Here is a 17300-nt window from a genome sequence, read left to right on the forward strand (position 1 = left end):
CTCCTCCCATCTGAGGGGGATGAGTATCACTTTTAACCTGACTGTACAAGTCAGAAATAATGAGTGTTTTCCTCTGCGATTGTCTTATACAGTTATTATAAACACAAAACTGCAATTACAAAAGAAGTAGGCCGTCAGTAGGAGTTCACCATTGAGTAATTCAATTATGCTATCAAATGGCAGAATCTAAAAGATTCTGCAACACAAATAGCAAATGGAAAATGCTAACACAGTTGGGAACATAATAAAAGCAGCAAGAGTGTTGTAGGTAAGATTCAGGACTGCTTTGTTCGACATAAGAATATTGTTTCTTATTGTTTTGTTTCCTTACATACAGCTTTCCACATTCATAATTAATTTATTACACACATATATATAAATAAATATATATACAGATACATGACAGCTCTGTGTCTGTTGCTAAAGCACCTTGTTAACTGTTCTGTGTAACAGATGACAAAGAATGGTACAGTGGAATCTGAAGAGGCTAATACATTGACACTGGATGACATTTCTGACGATGATATTGATCTGGACAACACAGAAGTAGATGAGTATTTCTTTCTACAACCCCTGCCAACAAAAAAACGAAGGGCACTGCTACGAGCTTCTGGAGTGAAGAAGATTGATGTGGAAGAAAAACATGAGCTGCGGGCCATCCGGCTGTCCAGAGAGGATTGTGGCTGTGACTGCCGTGTGTTTTGTGATCCAGAAACTTGCACTTGCAGTCTTGCAGGCATAAAGTGTCAGGTAAATGTCTATATTACCATCATTATTTAACTAGCAAGGGAAGGGGTCGGAGGGGTGTGCGCATATACACTTTTTTGCTAAGGTGGTAAGTACTGAAAGGTTATTAAGTGAATTATTAACTAGTAATGCTTGTGGATCTTAAACTAGTTTAAGGCTTGGATTTAAGAGTATGCAGTGTGCAGTATAATTTTTCATTTTAAACATCTTTATGTTCTTTCATGATCAGTTTAGGCATATATTTGCTGTTCAGTATTATTTTTTTCATAAATACATGTTTTCCTCCTCATGTTCCCCTTTGGCCTTTATCTAAACATGCAAATGGAAACAGAAGAATCAGTAGCCTGCAGATTTCACAAGGGTATGTAGCTTTTGTTTTAGAGACAATTCACATGCTGTCCAAATGTGAATTATAATCCAAATTCAGGAGAAAGTAATAAGTAAGTCAAACTGCAGTACTGTCCTTTCCTTAACATGCACGATACTTAACATGCAAGCATGAAAACTGCATGGAGGCAACAAAACATAGCAGGTAGTTTTTTTTTTCTCTCTGCAGATTTAGCGGTATCACATATTGTACATACAGCTGTAAATGTCCCTAAATAGGAATTCCCTAAAAGATGGTTTCTGCTAATAACCACAAGTAGCTGTTATGCAGCTGAGTTGATTTCTCTCTAAATGCATTTTTTTTCATCAATTCTTAAATCCCAGCTAAATTTTCTCTGCTATTCTAAATAATATATTCCCTTTGCTGCTCTTGTTTTCATCTTCACATTTTGGGAAGATGTACTAGATTGCTTCATATGGCTTTCTTCTGCATCACATTTGATGTTTAGGTATTACAGCGTAGATAAAAATCATAGACCTTATGCTGTCTAATAGAACTACTTGATTTGTGGATTCAGTCGCACTTTTCTATACTTCAGATGAATATTGTGAGACAGATGGGTATTTGACATGGCTTATTCTTACAAGTACTTCCTCAAGTGAATCCCACTTTACTCCTGTCTATTTTTTAGGCTTTCCAGGTTCTGTGATGACCAGGTTTATGCTAAGTATTGTTAATCTGTATTCTCTTTTTCAAAAGGTGGATCGTATGTCTTTTCCATGCGGTTGCACTAAAGAAGGGTGTAGCAATACAGCAGGTAGAATTGAATTTAATCCTATCCGTGTACGGACTCACTTTTTGCACACAATAATGAAACTTGAATTGGAGAAAAATAGAGAACAGCAAGTTCCATCACTAAATGGCTGCCACAGTGAGATAAGTGCACACACTAGTTCTATGAGTCCGGGACCCCATCCGGTTGAATATTCAATTGCAGAAAATTTTGAGATTGAAACTGAACCTCAGGCTGCAGTTATGCATTCTCAGTCAGCCGAGGACTTGGACTGCCCTGGGGAAGAGGAGGAAGAGGAAGATGGGAGTAGCTTTTGTAGCGGAGTTACTGATTCTAGCACTCAGAGTTTAGCCCCTAGTGAATCAGATGATGATGAAGAGGAAGAGGAAGATGAGGAAGATGATGAGGAAGAAAAAGCAGATGACTTTGTAGAAAGTATGAGTTCCCATGCTGATATGGTGCCTCTTCCTTCTGTCCTTTGCTACTCTGATGGAACTGCTGTGCATGAAAACCACTCTAAAAATGCCTCATACTATACTAACTCTTCAAATCTGTATTACCAAATAGAGAACCATGTTGCTGGCACTGCTAACCAGATTGGTGAGACTTACTCAGACAGGGATGCTGTCAAGAACGGCAGCCTTCCTCTGGTGCCTTACAGCATGACTTCAGAACAGTTTGTTGACTACACGCGGCAATCAGAGGAAACTTTTAGCAGCCCTCATTACCCTTCTGCAAACCCCTCAGTGATTGTTTGCTGCTCATCTTCTGAAGGTGATAGCAGTGCTCCATGTAACAGTTTATACACTGAGCATAGGCCAAGTCACCCTCAAGTGGAATTTCACTCATTCTTGAAAGGTCCTTCTCAAGATGGATTTGTTTCAGCTTTGAACGGCGAGAGTCGTGTACAAGAGCACCCTGCTGAGAATTCACTAGTCCTCCCAGAAAAGAGTAGACTGCACGAAGAGTGCATCAAATCACCAGTGGTAGAAACAGTACCTGTTTAATATTACAATTATTCTAAGACTGACTTCCTGTAATAAAATGCACTCAAATTGGATTTCCTAGAATCTTAATATTTTTTTTTTAAGAGGTAGACAACACTTCGGCTATAGTCAATGTTCCAGACACACGTTCAAGCTACATTGCCAGAGGCACTGCGCAGAATCTGCTCGTGTAAAGATTAAAAAAGCAGACCAACATCAGACTGTCTTTTGATAAAAGTCAAGCACGTAAGTAAAAAACCCCACACCTAACATATTTCAAAGTAGCCTACCTGTCAAATATGTGAAACCTGCCAAGCTATCTGAATCAAAGCTTCAAGTTTTTGATTGTCGGGCCTGTGCAAGATTGTTAAAAATGATAGTTTGAAATAATCATGTTTAAAGTCCTAATTTTCAACGTACCTGAAAAAAAAGAACATAACTTTAATGTAAAAGTAATTACTGTACAAAAAGTTTTAATTGTTCTGTACTGTATGTATTTTATTTATGGTAGTTTAGTATTCATGTTTTGATAAAAATGAACAGCATGTTCATTTGAACAGACGATCCATAGCTAGTAAGAAAGAGCATGACCAGTTTTCATCTGGAGTACCATGTATTTTTTAATTTATCAGAAAGAAATGGTATTTAACTTAACTTAAAATGCATTTCTAGAGTACTGTTTTCTCTTTCTACTGTTCTTGACCAACAAAAGAGTCAGACAGGGGGGCAGGTACGTCTTTTGGAAAGGTGAAAAGTAGACAATCCTCCATCAAAACTAAAATCAGTGGTATTTCCAGAACTAGCACCCCTTCCCAAAGAAAAACCATCTTGTATATTAATGGCAAAGCAGTAGATTAAGCTTGCGCAGCACCTTTTAGCCCAGCAAACATTCAGATACTTACTTATGCACTTTAGTGCCATTTTGCAGTTATGTTTCAACTGCAGAAACTGTGAACTATTTTGGAGAAATGCCATAGCTCCAGGCTCTGAGGTGTATGTAAGATCTTAAAGTCCATTGTAGCAAAACTTGGATGTTTTCCCAAGCCAGTTTATGAATAAGTCAGTCAGTCAGTAGGTACTTCAGAAAAAAACAACAAAAAAAACCCTACAGCAACAAAATACAACTTACAAGCAAAAGAGTCTTGTTGATCACAGTTTAAACGAAGCACGGAAAGTCACGTGGAAGGGTCTATGTTTTCCTATTTAGCAGTTTTTATGAAATACAAAGGTTTTTGTGGACTGCAGACTGTCACTTGAATCACTTGATCTAATTAAGGATCAGTATAGTCCATGACAAAACATAGCTACAGAGATTTTACATCTGCTAAAGTCTGCAAACAGAATAGCACATACACCATATGGATATCCATTCCTTTGTACTCCATTTATTCTAAAATTAAATGGAAATTCAATTTCTTCAAGAAAAGCAAATGTACTGTAGCCTGCTTATCTGGACACTGGTAATTTCTACAGACTTTGATCTCAGAAGCCATTTTAATGTTATTCTAATAATGAAATATTATCATACATCAAGTATAGTTGCAGTGAAGATCTCTTTGCCAAAATAAGGATCAGCATTTTATTTTTCACCTGTCAGATCTTGATGGTTAGCTGTATGCATGTAAGCTGAGAATGAATTCGAGCTCTGTGACAGTGGCTCTTCTGGTTAGAAGCTCTTTACAGCATCACGTATAGTACTGCAGGAGAAAAATTCCCAGATTTAAAACATGCTTTTTAAAAAAGGAACTTAATTATTGCACTGGGACCTGTGCATCTCATTTACTGAAGTCAGCATTTTCTAATTTTCTATGCTAAATCTACAAAATATTGTTACCCCATGTAGTAATCGGAAAGGTTTTTTGTTTGTTTCCACAAGTCCTACACATTGTTTTATCATTCCCAAACTGCATCAGAAAATCCTGCTTCTCCTGGGACTGGATATTCCATAGTTTCTGCATACTTCGTGTACTGGAAGAGTGCAGTCATGTTGATTAACTGCCTCAGCAGTTCCTTAGGCCCTGCTGCTCGTAGTCACTCTAATCTCTTTCTGTACAGGCTGAGTAGCCAGGTAAACGCACGTGTTCTCCACTTCCATATGGCAAATACCCATCTTTAAAGAGAAACACCTTAGTTCATAAAAGGTCCTACATGATAAAATAAGAGTAGTGTTACTCTGTCCAGATGTTCTACAGCAAGTGTTACAAGTCTCTGTATACAGGGATCCTGCATGAACAGCAGGCTAAAATCAGGCAGTCTCACAACACCAGCACCAAAAGCACAACTTCCTTCCTGAGCTGGCAGAACAATTGTGAATCAGTAGCAGCATTTTAAGTTCAGCATGGTGGCTCCTGGAGCATCATGCACACGTTACCAGGGTATTACTCTCAGGGGAAAGTTAAACAAAGTATTTTTTTTGTTTCATTATTCACCCCCTTACTGAGCAATAAGAGATTATTTTCTTGGCCCCTATGCTTCCAAATGAAAAATATCTTTAATAACATTAGCAAGCACAGTAAGTGATTAACTCGATAAAAGTTCGCTTTAAAATATTGAGAGAATAGTTACTTTGTATTTCTCTTGGCACTGGTGTCAGAGCCCAGGCCTCCTCGATACATTTCTGAGTACTCAGATGTATTACTGTACACTTAGATGCACGTGCTGTGGGGGCACGGGGTGAACACAGCTGAATTCTCAAAATTGTACAGCACAGGGTAAGAAGGAGCTTAAAGACAGCATAAAGACAGTCATGAGCAGGCCAAGGAATGTTTGCTCTGATTTTTGCCCTTGCTTAACAGTAGCTAATTCTGCAGCCCTGCCCAGAACAGATAGATAGACAGATACTCTAGTTTATAGATAATAAATCCTGAGTTAGCTGTAGAAATCAGCTCAGCGTCAAGATTCATACTCCTTGATCAGATGTTTTCATGTTTTGCTTAGAAGACCAAAGAAATCTTCACAGAAGCAAAAATAAACTTAAATCATGGGCTGAAGTGTGTTTTAATCTGATATTCTGGGCTAATGCATATATACAATGCATTCCATTTCCCAGTTAGTTAATACTGGTAAACAGTCATATCATTTGGGGCAAGCTTATTTCTATGTGCTAAAAGTATTATATTATTAAATGATGAATGGCAGTATTTGCTTCTGTATAGATACGGCTTATCATCTTTGGAAAAGTTTACTTTACTGATGGCTGTATCAGCTTTTTCTCCTAACGTATTTCGCTACTGATAAGCACTCAAAAGAAGTCAGGTAATGAACTGGCAGATAATTTATGATTGTGTGAGGTAGTTCAGAAAAATACATAACGACAAAAGCAATTCCCCCTCTGTTCAAATTGAATTTTCACACAGAAAATCAATAGAACAACACATAAAACTGAACGCCTTTTTGCTCCTAAGGTGAACTTTGCCTCTCTTGGAAAAAAGCATTGTTAGAGTTTATGAATAAAGCTTTAACAGATGTTAAAAATAAAATCAGCACTTTTCTGGCAAAAGTGCAGTATATTTTTTCCTAAGAGTTTGAATTCAACTCAAACCCACTGAAACACACTTAAAAAAATCAAAAGGTTCCCAGCGAAGCTTTCTGATTTTTTCTTTTTTTTTTTTTTTTTTTTTTTTTTTTTTTATCAGCTGTGCACCATTAGATAAGAACTCTGTGAAGTTTTACTGTCTTACATTTATGTAAATTGTTGCTAATGAATCCCCTGAGTAGACATTTCTGTCTTTTAAGGCTGCTGCTTACCATCACTTGCTGTAAATGCGGTTCAGCCCACTCACCTCCCCGCTAACTGATGAGTTAACAGTGTTAGCAATGCTATCTTGCCTTTTTATAAGTCATACAGACAATGCAGGTAACACTCATGATGCTGTTATCCACTGGATTGCTAATAAATCCAGATCCAGTTCCTAATCTTACCTGAGCACTGTACTTCAGTAAACGTGCTATTAAATCAATCTTGTAGCTATTTCCTGCCCTACAGCCAACTTAGAGGATGTCTTCACTAAAGACAAATCGTTTCTTAAAAATTGAGAACCTACGTTTATGTACAAAACATGGTATGTTTTTGAATATTTCAGATGTTCATGATACTTTGATAGAAATGTGCAACACCGGACAGAGTACCGGGCTAATACAAAGGAGACCTGGGTACCTTTGGCTTTGGCTTAGTCGTGCTCTGTTACTTGGAAGTGACACCACGACTCTGGGTTGCGAGGTACTTGGAGATGCTGTGATTAAAACATTTCAAGACAACAGCCTGAATAACCTTTTTTTCTTCTTTTTTCTTTGGCATCACAACTAAATTTCTCTTCTGCAAACTAAAGCCACTTTCCCGGTAAATTCCAGTTCAGCTCAGAAATGAGTACAAATTTCATCACTAATGTGAAACACAACAAAAGCAAGGTCATCTTTTATGGACAACATTAATAAGCAAACATAGAATAATAAATTCTACAGTGAAAACTGTGAAAATTAGAAAAAAAGCTTGACTTACTTGTTTAGCAGCTACAGTTGAGCAGCAAGATCTTAGTTTGCCAATGACAGCAGCAACAGGCAGTCCTATTCCCATGCTTATCTTCTTTTCCTGGTTGAGTTCTGTCAGTTGAAATTCCTTGCCAGGGCCATTCCAGTGGCAACGTAGGTACCCTCACTCTGAGCTAAAGCAGGAGAGGCAGTTGGAGCTGCAATAAAGTTTTAAAGGCATCTGCTAAACAATAAACTCCAGTGTTTCAACTCAGGAGTTACCTGAACTCAAGCGCTTTTTGCAAGTTTATTTTCCTGAGGCAATCAGGAAAAGGCACAATAGAACGATACTGGAAATCCTCTGCTGTTTAGGGGTGTTACGCTTTCCTACTGGGGCTAAAGACTGATTTTATCACCGACTTCAACACAGTCACAGAGCATTTGTTGTAAAATACTTAGAAAAGCTCAAATTAACTCATAATATTTTCTATAGAATTTATTGCTAAAATATTTAATCTGAGCCCTATTTTTTAAAAATGCTTCAAGTTCCTGTTATTTTCAAAACATCTGCACACAATGAATTGAGATCATTAACGCGCTCATTGGCATGACAAATCTCAGCATTTTAATAGCTCCTATTTTTTTAGTATTTCTTTTTAAAAGTATACCTTAATTTTTTGCTGTTCTCAGTAATCAGTGTTTATGTGCTAATAATTAATTTCTCCAAGTGGCATGCAATCCAAAGCGCAAACCTTACAAAGTGATAAATAAGCAGTGCCTAGTTGTAAAGATGTCTGAAGGAACACGTGCTCAAGTTCTTCATAATTGCTTCCTTTTTGCTGTCTCTTTTTCCTCCTACATCAGAGGAAGCTTTTAATTTGGTCGATAATAAATTTCAGAGTATAGTTCTTATTTAAGAAGGAGAAAAGCTGCAATAACCTGGAGAACTTTCTGCCTTGCTAATGGCTGGTATCAAGAATTTTGCGTATTTCATAAATCAGATGTTCTTATTATATCTCCCTGTTTTGCAGTCATCTCGCTTTTATTCCTTCCTTCCTCCCTGAATTTTAGTGTCTAGAAAAAAGTCTGTTTTACAGTAAGGCTTTTCATCAAAAACAACTTCATGTGAGTCTAAGTGCAACACTGGTGTCCTCGTGTCCTCTGCATTACCCCTTACCCAGGGAGAAGAGCTGATTTTATTTTTCACTTATGTTAACATGCAGACAAATTGGAACTGTGGTGAAAAGATGTCATCCCCCTCACTGGCTCCGAATAAACAGTAATCAGGAATGGACCCCATAGGGTCTCCCTACAGGCCCTCCTTTGTCATACACACAAACAAACAGGAAGGAAACCTACCCCATGGACTGCAGATGTGCAAGGGGATCCTCCTATGTAGATCCATGTAGATCTATGTAGATGCATGTAGATCCAGAGTGGCATGCTTGATATGGCACAGCCTAGTACAGGATAAATATCTAAAATTAAGGAAAGCAGAAAAAACATCACCTAAGGAAAGAAAAGTTTTTGCAGAATATTTTCCCTAATAATAAATGAAAAGTACCTTTTACAAAACCAGAGTGACTGGTACGGGGGGGAAGAGAAAAAAAAAAGATGTGTACTGCTCTACTGTTATATGTTCTCAGTGCTTAGGAGGACACCCAGTATGCAGAAGGTCTCTGCCTGGAGAATCATGTTTGCTATTCTCTGTGTTATTCTCAGCTGAGAAGATGATAATCCTTCACTCAGGGTTAGCACAACTCCATTAACTTATTAAATCACTGTCATTTGAATCTTAGTTGTTACACTTCAGTTTTCTTGAGGTATTTTGTGAATTTCTAGAAGAATAGAACTAAGTCAAATAAGTATGACTTACCTGTAGTTCATCTCTAACTGTGTCCATTTGCAACAAGCCATGAAGACAGGATTAGCTTTTCTTTACTGGCAAGAAGAATGGTGGAAGGTACAAAGTAACAGCGCTGTTCTGTGATGAGCATCAAGATAATCCTGTGTCTTGAGGCACGGGCAGATACACCCTGGGGTGAGCAAGGGAAAGACAGAAAGGTCAATTTAGAGGAAAAGAGGGAAGAAGGTAAGAGATACACTGATAAGGACTTTTTTTTTCCTAAAGGGTAAAAGAAAACAAGATATAGGAGAAAAAAATACAGAAAATAGGAAATGAAGATATCCCCAGAGCAAGGATGGTAAAGCATATGCCTGTGCACTACATGTTTGGTCATGTTAGCTCATAAAATGAATTCTGTTGCTTGTAATGTTTTAAAATCAGCATGAACTTCCTGCAGAGAAGAAATGTTGATTTGCAACAGCAATCGTATGTGGGCAGACATTGCATAAAAGACTTATCCAAAAGCATGGGATAAAAACAACAAAGAAAAGTAAAATCCTTGAAGCAACACTACCATGTCTTTTCTTTGCATATATCAACCGCCAGGTCATTCTCAGTATCACTGAGTTCACTCCCAGGCCTGTGCTCTGGTATAACGTCAGATAACAGACACTAAAAGCAAAAAGGAAATAGGTGTCCTTTCTATTAGCATTTTAGCTTGGGGGTTTTTAATGAGATTTAGTACATTACGGCAGCTAATTCTTCCAGCTTTCTATACTTGAAGCTTTTTAAAAATGTGGTTCTTTACTTAAAAATGAAATTCAAGGTTTGAATTAATGATAGGCAAAGTTCACCCTTGCTGGGATACTGGGATAAAACAGCCACCCGCTCAGCAGTTTCTGATAGGCGTGCTCAGCAAAGGGTTTCGCTTCTTGACAAGATGGCAGCATGACGTGCACTGGCAGCTAGTTCTCTTAAAAAAACCACCACGAGGCAGCGTGCTATTTTTCTAAAAAACACACATTCTAAAACATTCTATTTCTACAACAAATACCACCACATGAGCTTCACATAACAATGCTCACATAAACAATGCTTAACAACGGGGTCCTTCTTTTAATTGACTGATGTAGGCACTTCTGTGGAAATATGTCTGAAGTGTAGTTTGTAAAACATGTTTTTAAAAGTGTTTGATGTAAAATAAGCGCTAGACATTTAACGGGGCAAAAATAGTCAAAATCTGTAGGTTACAAATTCTTTCCTGAGAGCCTCAGCCTGTCATAATGTCTTAGTAAAGTCCATCTTTTAAGTTAAAACTGCATTCTGGTGTAATAACCTTTTGCAAATAAAATTAATACAGATGTACTCGTTAATAACATGAAACACTGCAGTTTGGTATTTTCATTTTCCACCTGCAGCCAGTAGTTAGAAATTTTGTAAAGAATATCTATATAAATACACACACACATATATATATAAATTACATTTTTATGTTTGAAATGTTTTCTTTGTTTTAAAAAATACGAACTATGTCAAACCTCTACTGTGTGTTCCAATCCTGGGTTTTTATTTCTTTATTTTTTGTTTGGTTTGTTGTTTTTTTTAAAGATTCATGTTTCTGTATATATATGTTTCCCATATAAATATGAACCTGCTTTGGAAATTTTGGGGGTTCGGGGCAAGTGGTAAAGAATACACCACAGCATTGGTGCAAAAGTTGATGGTCTTTCAGACTTAATACATTCAGGTGGGACTAAAACTGTGGTGAAATTGCAGCCATTTGTTTAAAATTTGTACATTACATCCAGCTTCAATAACTTTCGAGGAAAATAATTATGGTAAGAAACCAACATTTTCCATGACAGCTGATCTTGCATACAAAAATTATGTTGCTCTCAACATACAGAAATGGACTGCTGCTTCTACACTGTTTGAAGAAGCAAAGGAAATTTCATCTTAAAATCCATACATGGAAATAATTTAAAGCTTCATGAATTACGCATTTCCTTAATTAGTTTCTTCTCTTTCTTAAATAAGTCGTAACATCAAAGATGCCAAAGGGTAATATAAGCTACAATAATATTCAACAGAACTTAATCCTGACCTTATGTTGTAATAATTTATTCAAATTAACTGTATTCTTCTGTATTTATATTTTCAGTATTTATTATGAATGATATGGAATTTGATGTATTTATTGTGGCTTATTACTGCAGTGTATATATTACAGAAATGAGCATTTTTAAGTCTTAACATTAGTTCTTTTTGTTAACTAGTGGCACTCGTATTGGCTGTATTTTTATTATATATTGTACAATATATATTGTCCATTTGTTTGCAATGAAGTAAAACAGGTTTCTACGTTACATCATGGCTGCCGGTGCATTGTGCATCTTATTTCTGCTAAGCAGTCACCAGACATTCCTCTCCTGTCTAGCACAGTCAAGATTAGCACTGCTCCTCCTCCCCAGGGCTGCAGAGACCCTCCAGAAGCTCTGTGAAATTTCTAGCATTTCTCCCATAACTCACAGCCTGATAATATAAGAAGAAACTGTTTCAGCTGTGGGGGTGTGTTTTGTATTTTATGTAATTTTAAGACTTAGCGTATAAATGCTAACAGAAATGGTTTGTTTGGTATTTCTGTTTGCCCTTCTGTGACACTAACACTCACAATTTGGCGAGTGGAAGAAACTGGATGATTCTTCTGCAGACACTACGATGAATTTAATCGTTCTGCTTTGAAGTTAATGAAAGAATTGTGACCAGTTGTTGGGGGGGAAAAGAAAGCAACAGCTCCCTCTGGTGGTCCATTTGCAGAAATGTCAATGGCTCTAATGGCCTTGTAGCTATACTAGTAAGTAGAAGGACAACTGCTTTATTCTGAAAGCTGCTGATCAATATTGCTTCATTATGGAAATAATTAACATAATTCTGTTAATCATTCTGTGCCATCTTTTCATTCTGATACTTAAAATCGCGCTCTACGTTTGTAAAAGGTAAGTTGACAGTAAGTGCAGTGACAAATGGCGTACAGCTGGATGATTTGTATTTGGAAGAATTGATAAAGATTAGCTGTCCTCTGTTCTGTATCATTAAAAAAAATGTTTTCACAGGATTTAATGTAGCATTTGGTTTAAATTTATTAGGTGTTGCATGGAAGAGAATAGATGAGCATCTGTTATCAGGCTGCTTGTGGTACTGCCATAGAGTATGGATAACGGTGTCCCAGGGCTTGCTAAGACATACCAACATAAAAAAACCTTGGAGAACAAGTTTCAAAACCAGTATTCTAATTTAAGACATTAGGATGCCAGTTCAGAAACAGAAAGGCTTAACTCTGAGATTCAGCTGTATACTGTTCTATTAATAATACCCTCACAGATCTGTACTCACATTTATGTAGACTGGCAGACAATCCTGAGGGTACATTGAGCTAGCAAAGTCCCAGTGCAGGTAACAGTGCCGTGTCCAGGCAGAGTCGCAAAGGATTGGGTCAGCAGGATTTCCTGTTGGTGAGAGCAGGAGCTACCTTGAGCACCCACCTTCAGAGCACATCTGGGATCAGCTTCATCCTGCCAGGAGTAAGCCTCAGCTGTCCTTGCCTCAAATCAAGCCTTCTTCAACACCTGTGGCTCCACTCCTATCAGACAGCACGGTGAGATGGAGATTAACGCTAGTTTTTCTGGTCCATTTGTGGAGCCTAGAAAGCCAGCTGATTGATGTACAAGTTTTTACATCTTGCATATGTAACAGTATTTCATTTTCTCTCCCCAGGGGAAGAGCAAAACATAACACTACTGCTGAAAGTATTTTAAATTAAAGCAAAGGCAGTAAATGAGCCAGAGGACTCCCTGTGACAAACTGATTTTCAATGTGCCGTTTGTATGAGGACCACTGTCTTGTTTTTCAGAACTTCCGATATTTTATTTGGCTCTAAGAAATGCAGTGCAGAATTTTTTTATTTTTATTTTTCAAGAAAAGGTCATTTTAATTTATTAGATTAGGAGAGAGTAAAGGCTTAGTGCTTTAGATGTCTCAGTGTATACAGCAACCATGAGATTTGCAAGACAAATGAAGGAACAAAGCTACAAGTTTTCAATAGGCAGCAGTTATTTGTTTTAAATTTCTTGGTTAATAAAGGGGCTTCTGGAACAGGGAGGACCTGATAGCAAGGGGAATGAAGCACGAGGGAAAGCACAATTGATGTTAAGCTATTTAAGGTATAGTGAGTGATAAAGCACCCCAGACTGTATTCACTACAAATTATTTCCCCACTTAAAGACTGTTCAGCAATATGCAACAATTATTTATTGGTTCCTAATAATAAAATGGGATTTAGCTTGCATAAGCTTTTGTTCATATGGCTCCGCTTTATATGCGCACTACTCAAAGCACTATGTAGGCAAACCACATTTTTATTTCTACATTTGTATGTAACTAACTGGTTTGAGTGCTACAAGCTGTGGATAATGGCAAACCAGCATTTGTGGAATAGATCTTTCACAGGGAATACTGGAAATCACCATGCAAAAATCACATCCAGTTCTATTTCTTTGGGCATTTCCCCCCAAATAATTTGAAACAGACACTGGAACTGCACATTACCTTCCTTCCCTTCATGTCAAATTTACAGGCCAACCCTATCAGTCTTTGCATGGCTCCATTATTTTTCATGTTCCTACTCCAAGTTGCTGCCAACAACCAAGACTGCTTCTGCTTTAGCGCATACAGCTCAGACCTGGCAGCCCCAACAAACCCACAGAAACCAAGTTTTGTTCCAAAGCCAGCAAAAACATTTCAAGTCCACACTTTAACCACAGGCCTTGAATAAGTCAATAGATTGCCTTGAGCTCTTCATTTCCAGTTACCTAGACAGGGAGGTAGTAACCATGAGCCACCCTGATATTCCCTACATAACAGTGACTTCTTTTTGCCTAGAAACGGGAGGATGATTAAGAAGCAGCAATGTCCAATTAAGAGCTGGGAAGCTAAAGAGACTGTCAGGAGAAAAACAAAGGTAGCAGGAAACTTACCTTCAGGAGTACTGCTTGATTCTCATCCCTCCTCTGTATAGTTACAAACAGTGTCTTAGTTTCAGCTGGGATGGAATTGTTTTCCTCAGTGTCTGGTGTGATGTTGTTCTGGTTGTAGAAAAAAAAACCAAAAAACACTGTTGATAACACACCAATATTTATAGTCGCTGCTGAGCAGCATTATATACAGCCAAGGCAGTTCTCAGTCAGGGGCCCAAGGAGCTGGGAGGAACAGAATTAGGACAGCTGACTTAAACTGACTAAAGGGATATTCTGTATCTTATAATATCAACAGGAAGCTGTGTGTGTGTGTGTGTGTGTGTGTGTGTGTATAATAAGGATATAATATCCTTATTTCTTTTCCTTTTCTCTATCTTAGGAAACAGTTTTATCTCAACCCGCAAGTTCTTCTTTCTTGCTTTTTTTTTTTAATTTTTGTTTTTTTAATCTCTCTCCCATCCTATTGGGGAGTGAATGAAGGACTCTGCAGTGCTGAGCCACCTGCTGGGTTAAATCATAACAAACAGTCTAACAACACAGTAGCAGCAGTTTGTGCTGCTGCTCTTGAGTTGTGCTGCCTTACTACAGGCACAGAATTCATCTGTTTAAAGAAGGGAGACTGTTGTCAAGTCGCTCTCTTTTTTTGACCTGCTATATTTCTACCTGTTGGACTGAATGGATCATTTCAAAGCTCACTAAGTCCCAATAGATTTCATTTTCCCAAGATTATGGCTACCCTGCCTCAATCAAGTAAGCAGCAGTTGGTATCTTCCACAGTTAGTCAGACTTACCTTCAAACAAACCAGTAGAAATGAACTTGAAGCAGAACATGAAATATCTAGGAACAGAACACTAGAGTAGCGTATTTGTTCTGAGGTCATTATCCCTAGGAAACTCTCCACTCTTAGCAAAAAAAGCTTCCCTTGTGCACTGACACAAAGCAGCATGAGAAATACACCAGGGAGAAAGCACCAACATTTTTCAAAAGCAACCAGCCATTTTAAGTGCGATCTAATGAAGTGTAACAATGATTTTTAAGTGAAGTGTCTGAAGAACAGATAAAATACGTATCTAAAAGGTGAGTTCTGTTGTGCAAGTAGTAAAACGATAAAGCTGATGTGTCACATCAGGCATCTTCTAGTTTGCTCACAGAACCAAATGTAGATACAAGTATTTCATATATGTATACGTACATATCACATTAAAGTTTTAATTATACTTGATGGCCCTTGAAAACGTTTTTGGTATTGCAGTAGGCTGCAACGCAGTCATGCAAAAAAAATAATGACCTGCCATGCAAACCATGGATTAAAATGAGAGAACAGAAAGCAAACTCCATTAGGAACAGGAAAAGAAGAAGCACCCAATAAAAGTGAGAATAGTGAGTGACCAAGGGTTCTGTTTGGAGTGTCTAGCCTAGAGATAATAGCTTAAAAGTGGAGATTTAAAGCTAATAACACAAGAATGTGAATCCATTCACATCCACCAAGACTTCACATACTGTTGTGCTATTGAAATGGATGATGTTCTTATTTGAAGTTCTTGTTTGAAGAATTAAGAAGACATATCAAAAAGATTATATGTTTCTTCCTTGGAATTTTTGAGAGCAAGTACAAACATAAATGAGATCTCCAAGCAAGAAGTTCAAAGGACTGGCTGTGGTTCTGACAGTCCAGCCACTGAATTTGAGCTCCTAGACATCAGTCTGATATTTTTACCTTACATATTATAAACACTAATTCTCAAAATGTAAGAAGTCATTCAGAATTTCTTTCAGTTTCATATACTTCACTATTGTAATTGAATATATTTGAAGAAAACGTGTACAATAAAATATAAAGCACAGAAAAATCAGAACCACATACCATATTTTCTCAAGAAAAATGTTGATGCAGTCAGTTACACCAGTGAGAGCATCTGCTTCTGACCCCTGGAAAAAGAAAGGCAAAGTTTAACTTTTCAGGATTAGTGCTGAAGGTGGACACAGATGATGTACAATTATACATACATGCATTAGTTTAGTTTTTACCAGTGCTTTTTTACTTTTTAAAACCATGTAATTTCAAAGATATTGTATTTCATTTTTAAAAAATGTGTCTCCAAACACACTGTAACAGATTGTTAACTGCTCTTATGGAATTGCATGATATCCACATATATATCTATACATATGTCCAAACACACGCACGCACATTTGGAAATGCAGAGCTTAACAGACACGATGCTTGATTTCAGATCTTCATGCAGAATAGAAGAATTTACTTTGTGCCTTCCGCTGCTGTTTATAAATCTGCTAGTTTCTTTTGCTCAAGAAATTAGACATAGTTAAAAACTGCTCAATCATCCCCGACTGTTTTCTGTAGTAAACCTTCAGGAGAAAAGCATTTCTTCTTGTGTTTCTTCAGACGCCGTAATCATTTTTTTCTGGTGTTCTGAAATAAAGCAAAAGCAGGCTCCCTTTCCACACTAGAAAACAACAACACACCACATCCATCCATTAATGAGATCCTACAGATAAATAAGCATTTCTCCTTAATGATATTTGTTATTTACCAGGACAAATTTGAAATTTATGTATTTTGCCCTATTTAATATCCCCTCCTTTATCATTAGTCTCAGCTCTATTTGATTTTTTCTTTCCCTGCAGCGACCATGATCTTTTCCTTAATCTCCCTTGCCTTATCAGTGTAGTTTTTGAAGGAAATACTAAGTATTTCCTAAAATACTGCATTACTAGGCCCGATCTTATTGTTTCATGTTATTATGTGCACGTTTCTTGTGATTCGCATCATTAAAGAGTTCATTATTAAAAAGCAAGCTGGTTGGTTTTAAACCTCCTCTTCCATCTGAATACAGCTGCTCAATGCAGTTCTTTTGATAAGCTGCGAAGCCTAAGAACCTTTCTACCTTTGATGTTTCCCAAACCTACTAAGTAATAAAACTGGCGCTTTCAGATTACTTTTAAGTATTTCCCTTACATTTATTCTGCTGCTGCGTTACTACAAAGTTATTAATGTTATAGTAATTCCCCCCCACATCATAAAACATGCAAATCAGGTTATTTAAAAACCTTTGCAATTCAAAGCAACCAGCCATGTCT

The 17300-nt window shown here is 37.4% G+C and overlaps 1 protein-coding gene and 1 long non-coding RNA gene across 11 annotated transcripts in view; one reads left to right on the forward strand and one right to left on the reverse strand.

Moving 5' to 3' along the window:
* Nucleotides 1-11533, forward strand: part of CSRNP3 (cysteine and serine rich nuclear protein 3) — a 93663-nt gene extending 82130 nt beyond the window's left edge. For all 10 annotated transcript variants that reach the window (XM_072341293.1, XM_072341284.1, XM_072341288.1 and 7 more), the window contains 2 exons: nt 454-750; nt 1835-11533. In XM_072341293.1, the coding sequence (XP_072197394.1) occupies nt 454-750; nt 1835-2875 (1338 nt within the window). In that variant the 3' untranslated portion in view covers nt 2876-11533. The remainder of the gene's footprint in view (nt 1-453; nt 751-1834) is intronic.
* Nucleotides 11534-12716: 1183 nt separating this feature from the next.
* LOC140254610 (uncharacterized) lies at nt 12717-16942 on the reverse strand. The gene is made up of 4 exons (XR_011904264.1): nt 16393-16942; nt 16066-16130; nt 14201-14308; nt 12717-12807 (listed from the first exon to the last, which is right to left on the reverse strand). It is a non-coding gene; the product is annotated as an uncharacterized lncRNA (long non-coding RNA).
* Between the last annotated feature and the right edge of the window lie 358 nt (nt 16943-17300).

The sequence above is a fragment of the Excalfactoria chinensis genome, chromosome 7, assembly GCF_039878825.1.
Source record: "Excalfactoria chinensis isolate bCotChi1 chromosome 7, bCotChi1.hap2, whole genome shotgun sequence".
Lineage (NCBI taxonomy): Eukaryota > Metazoa > Chordata > Aves > Galliformes > Phasianidae > Excalfactoria > Excalfactoria chinensis.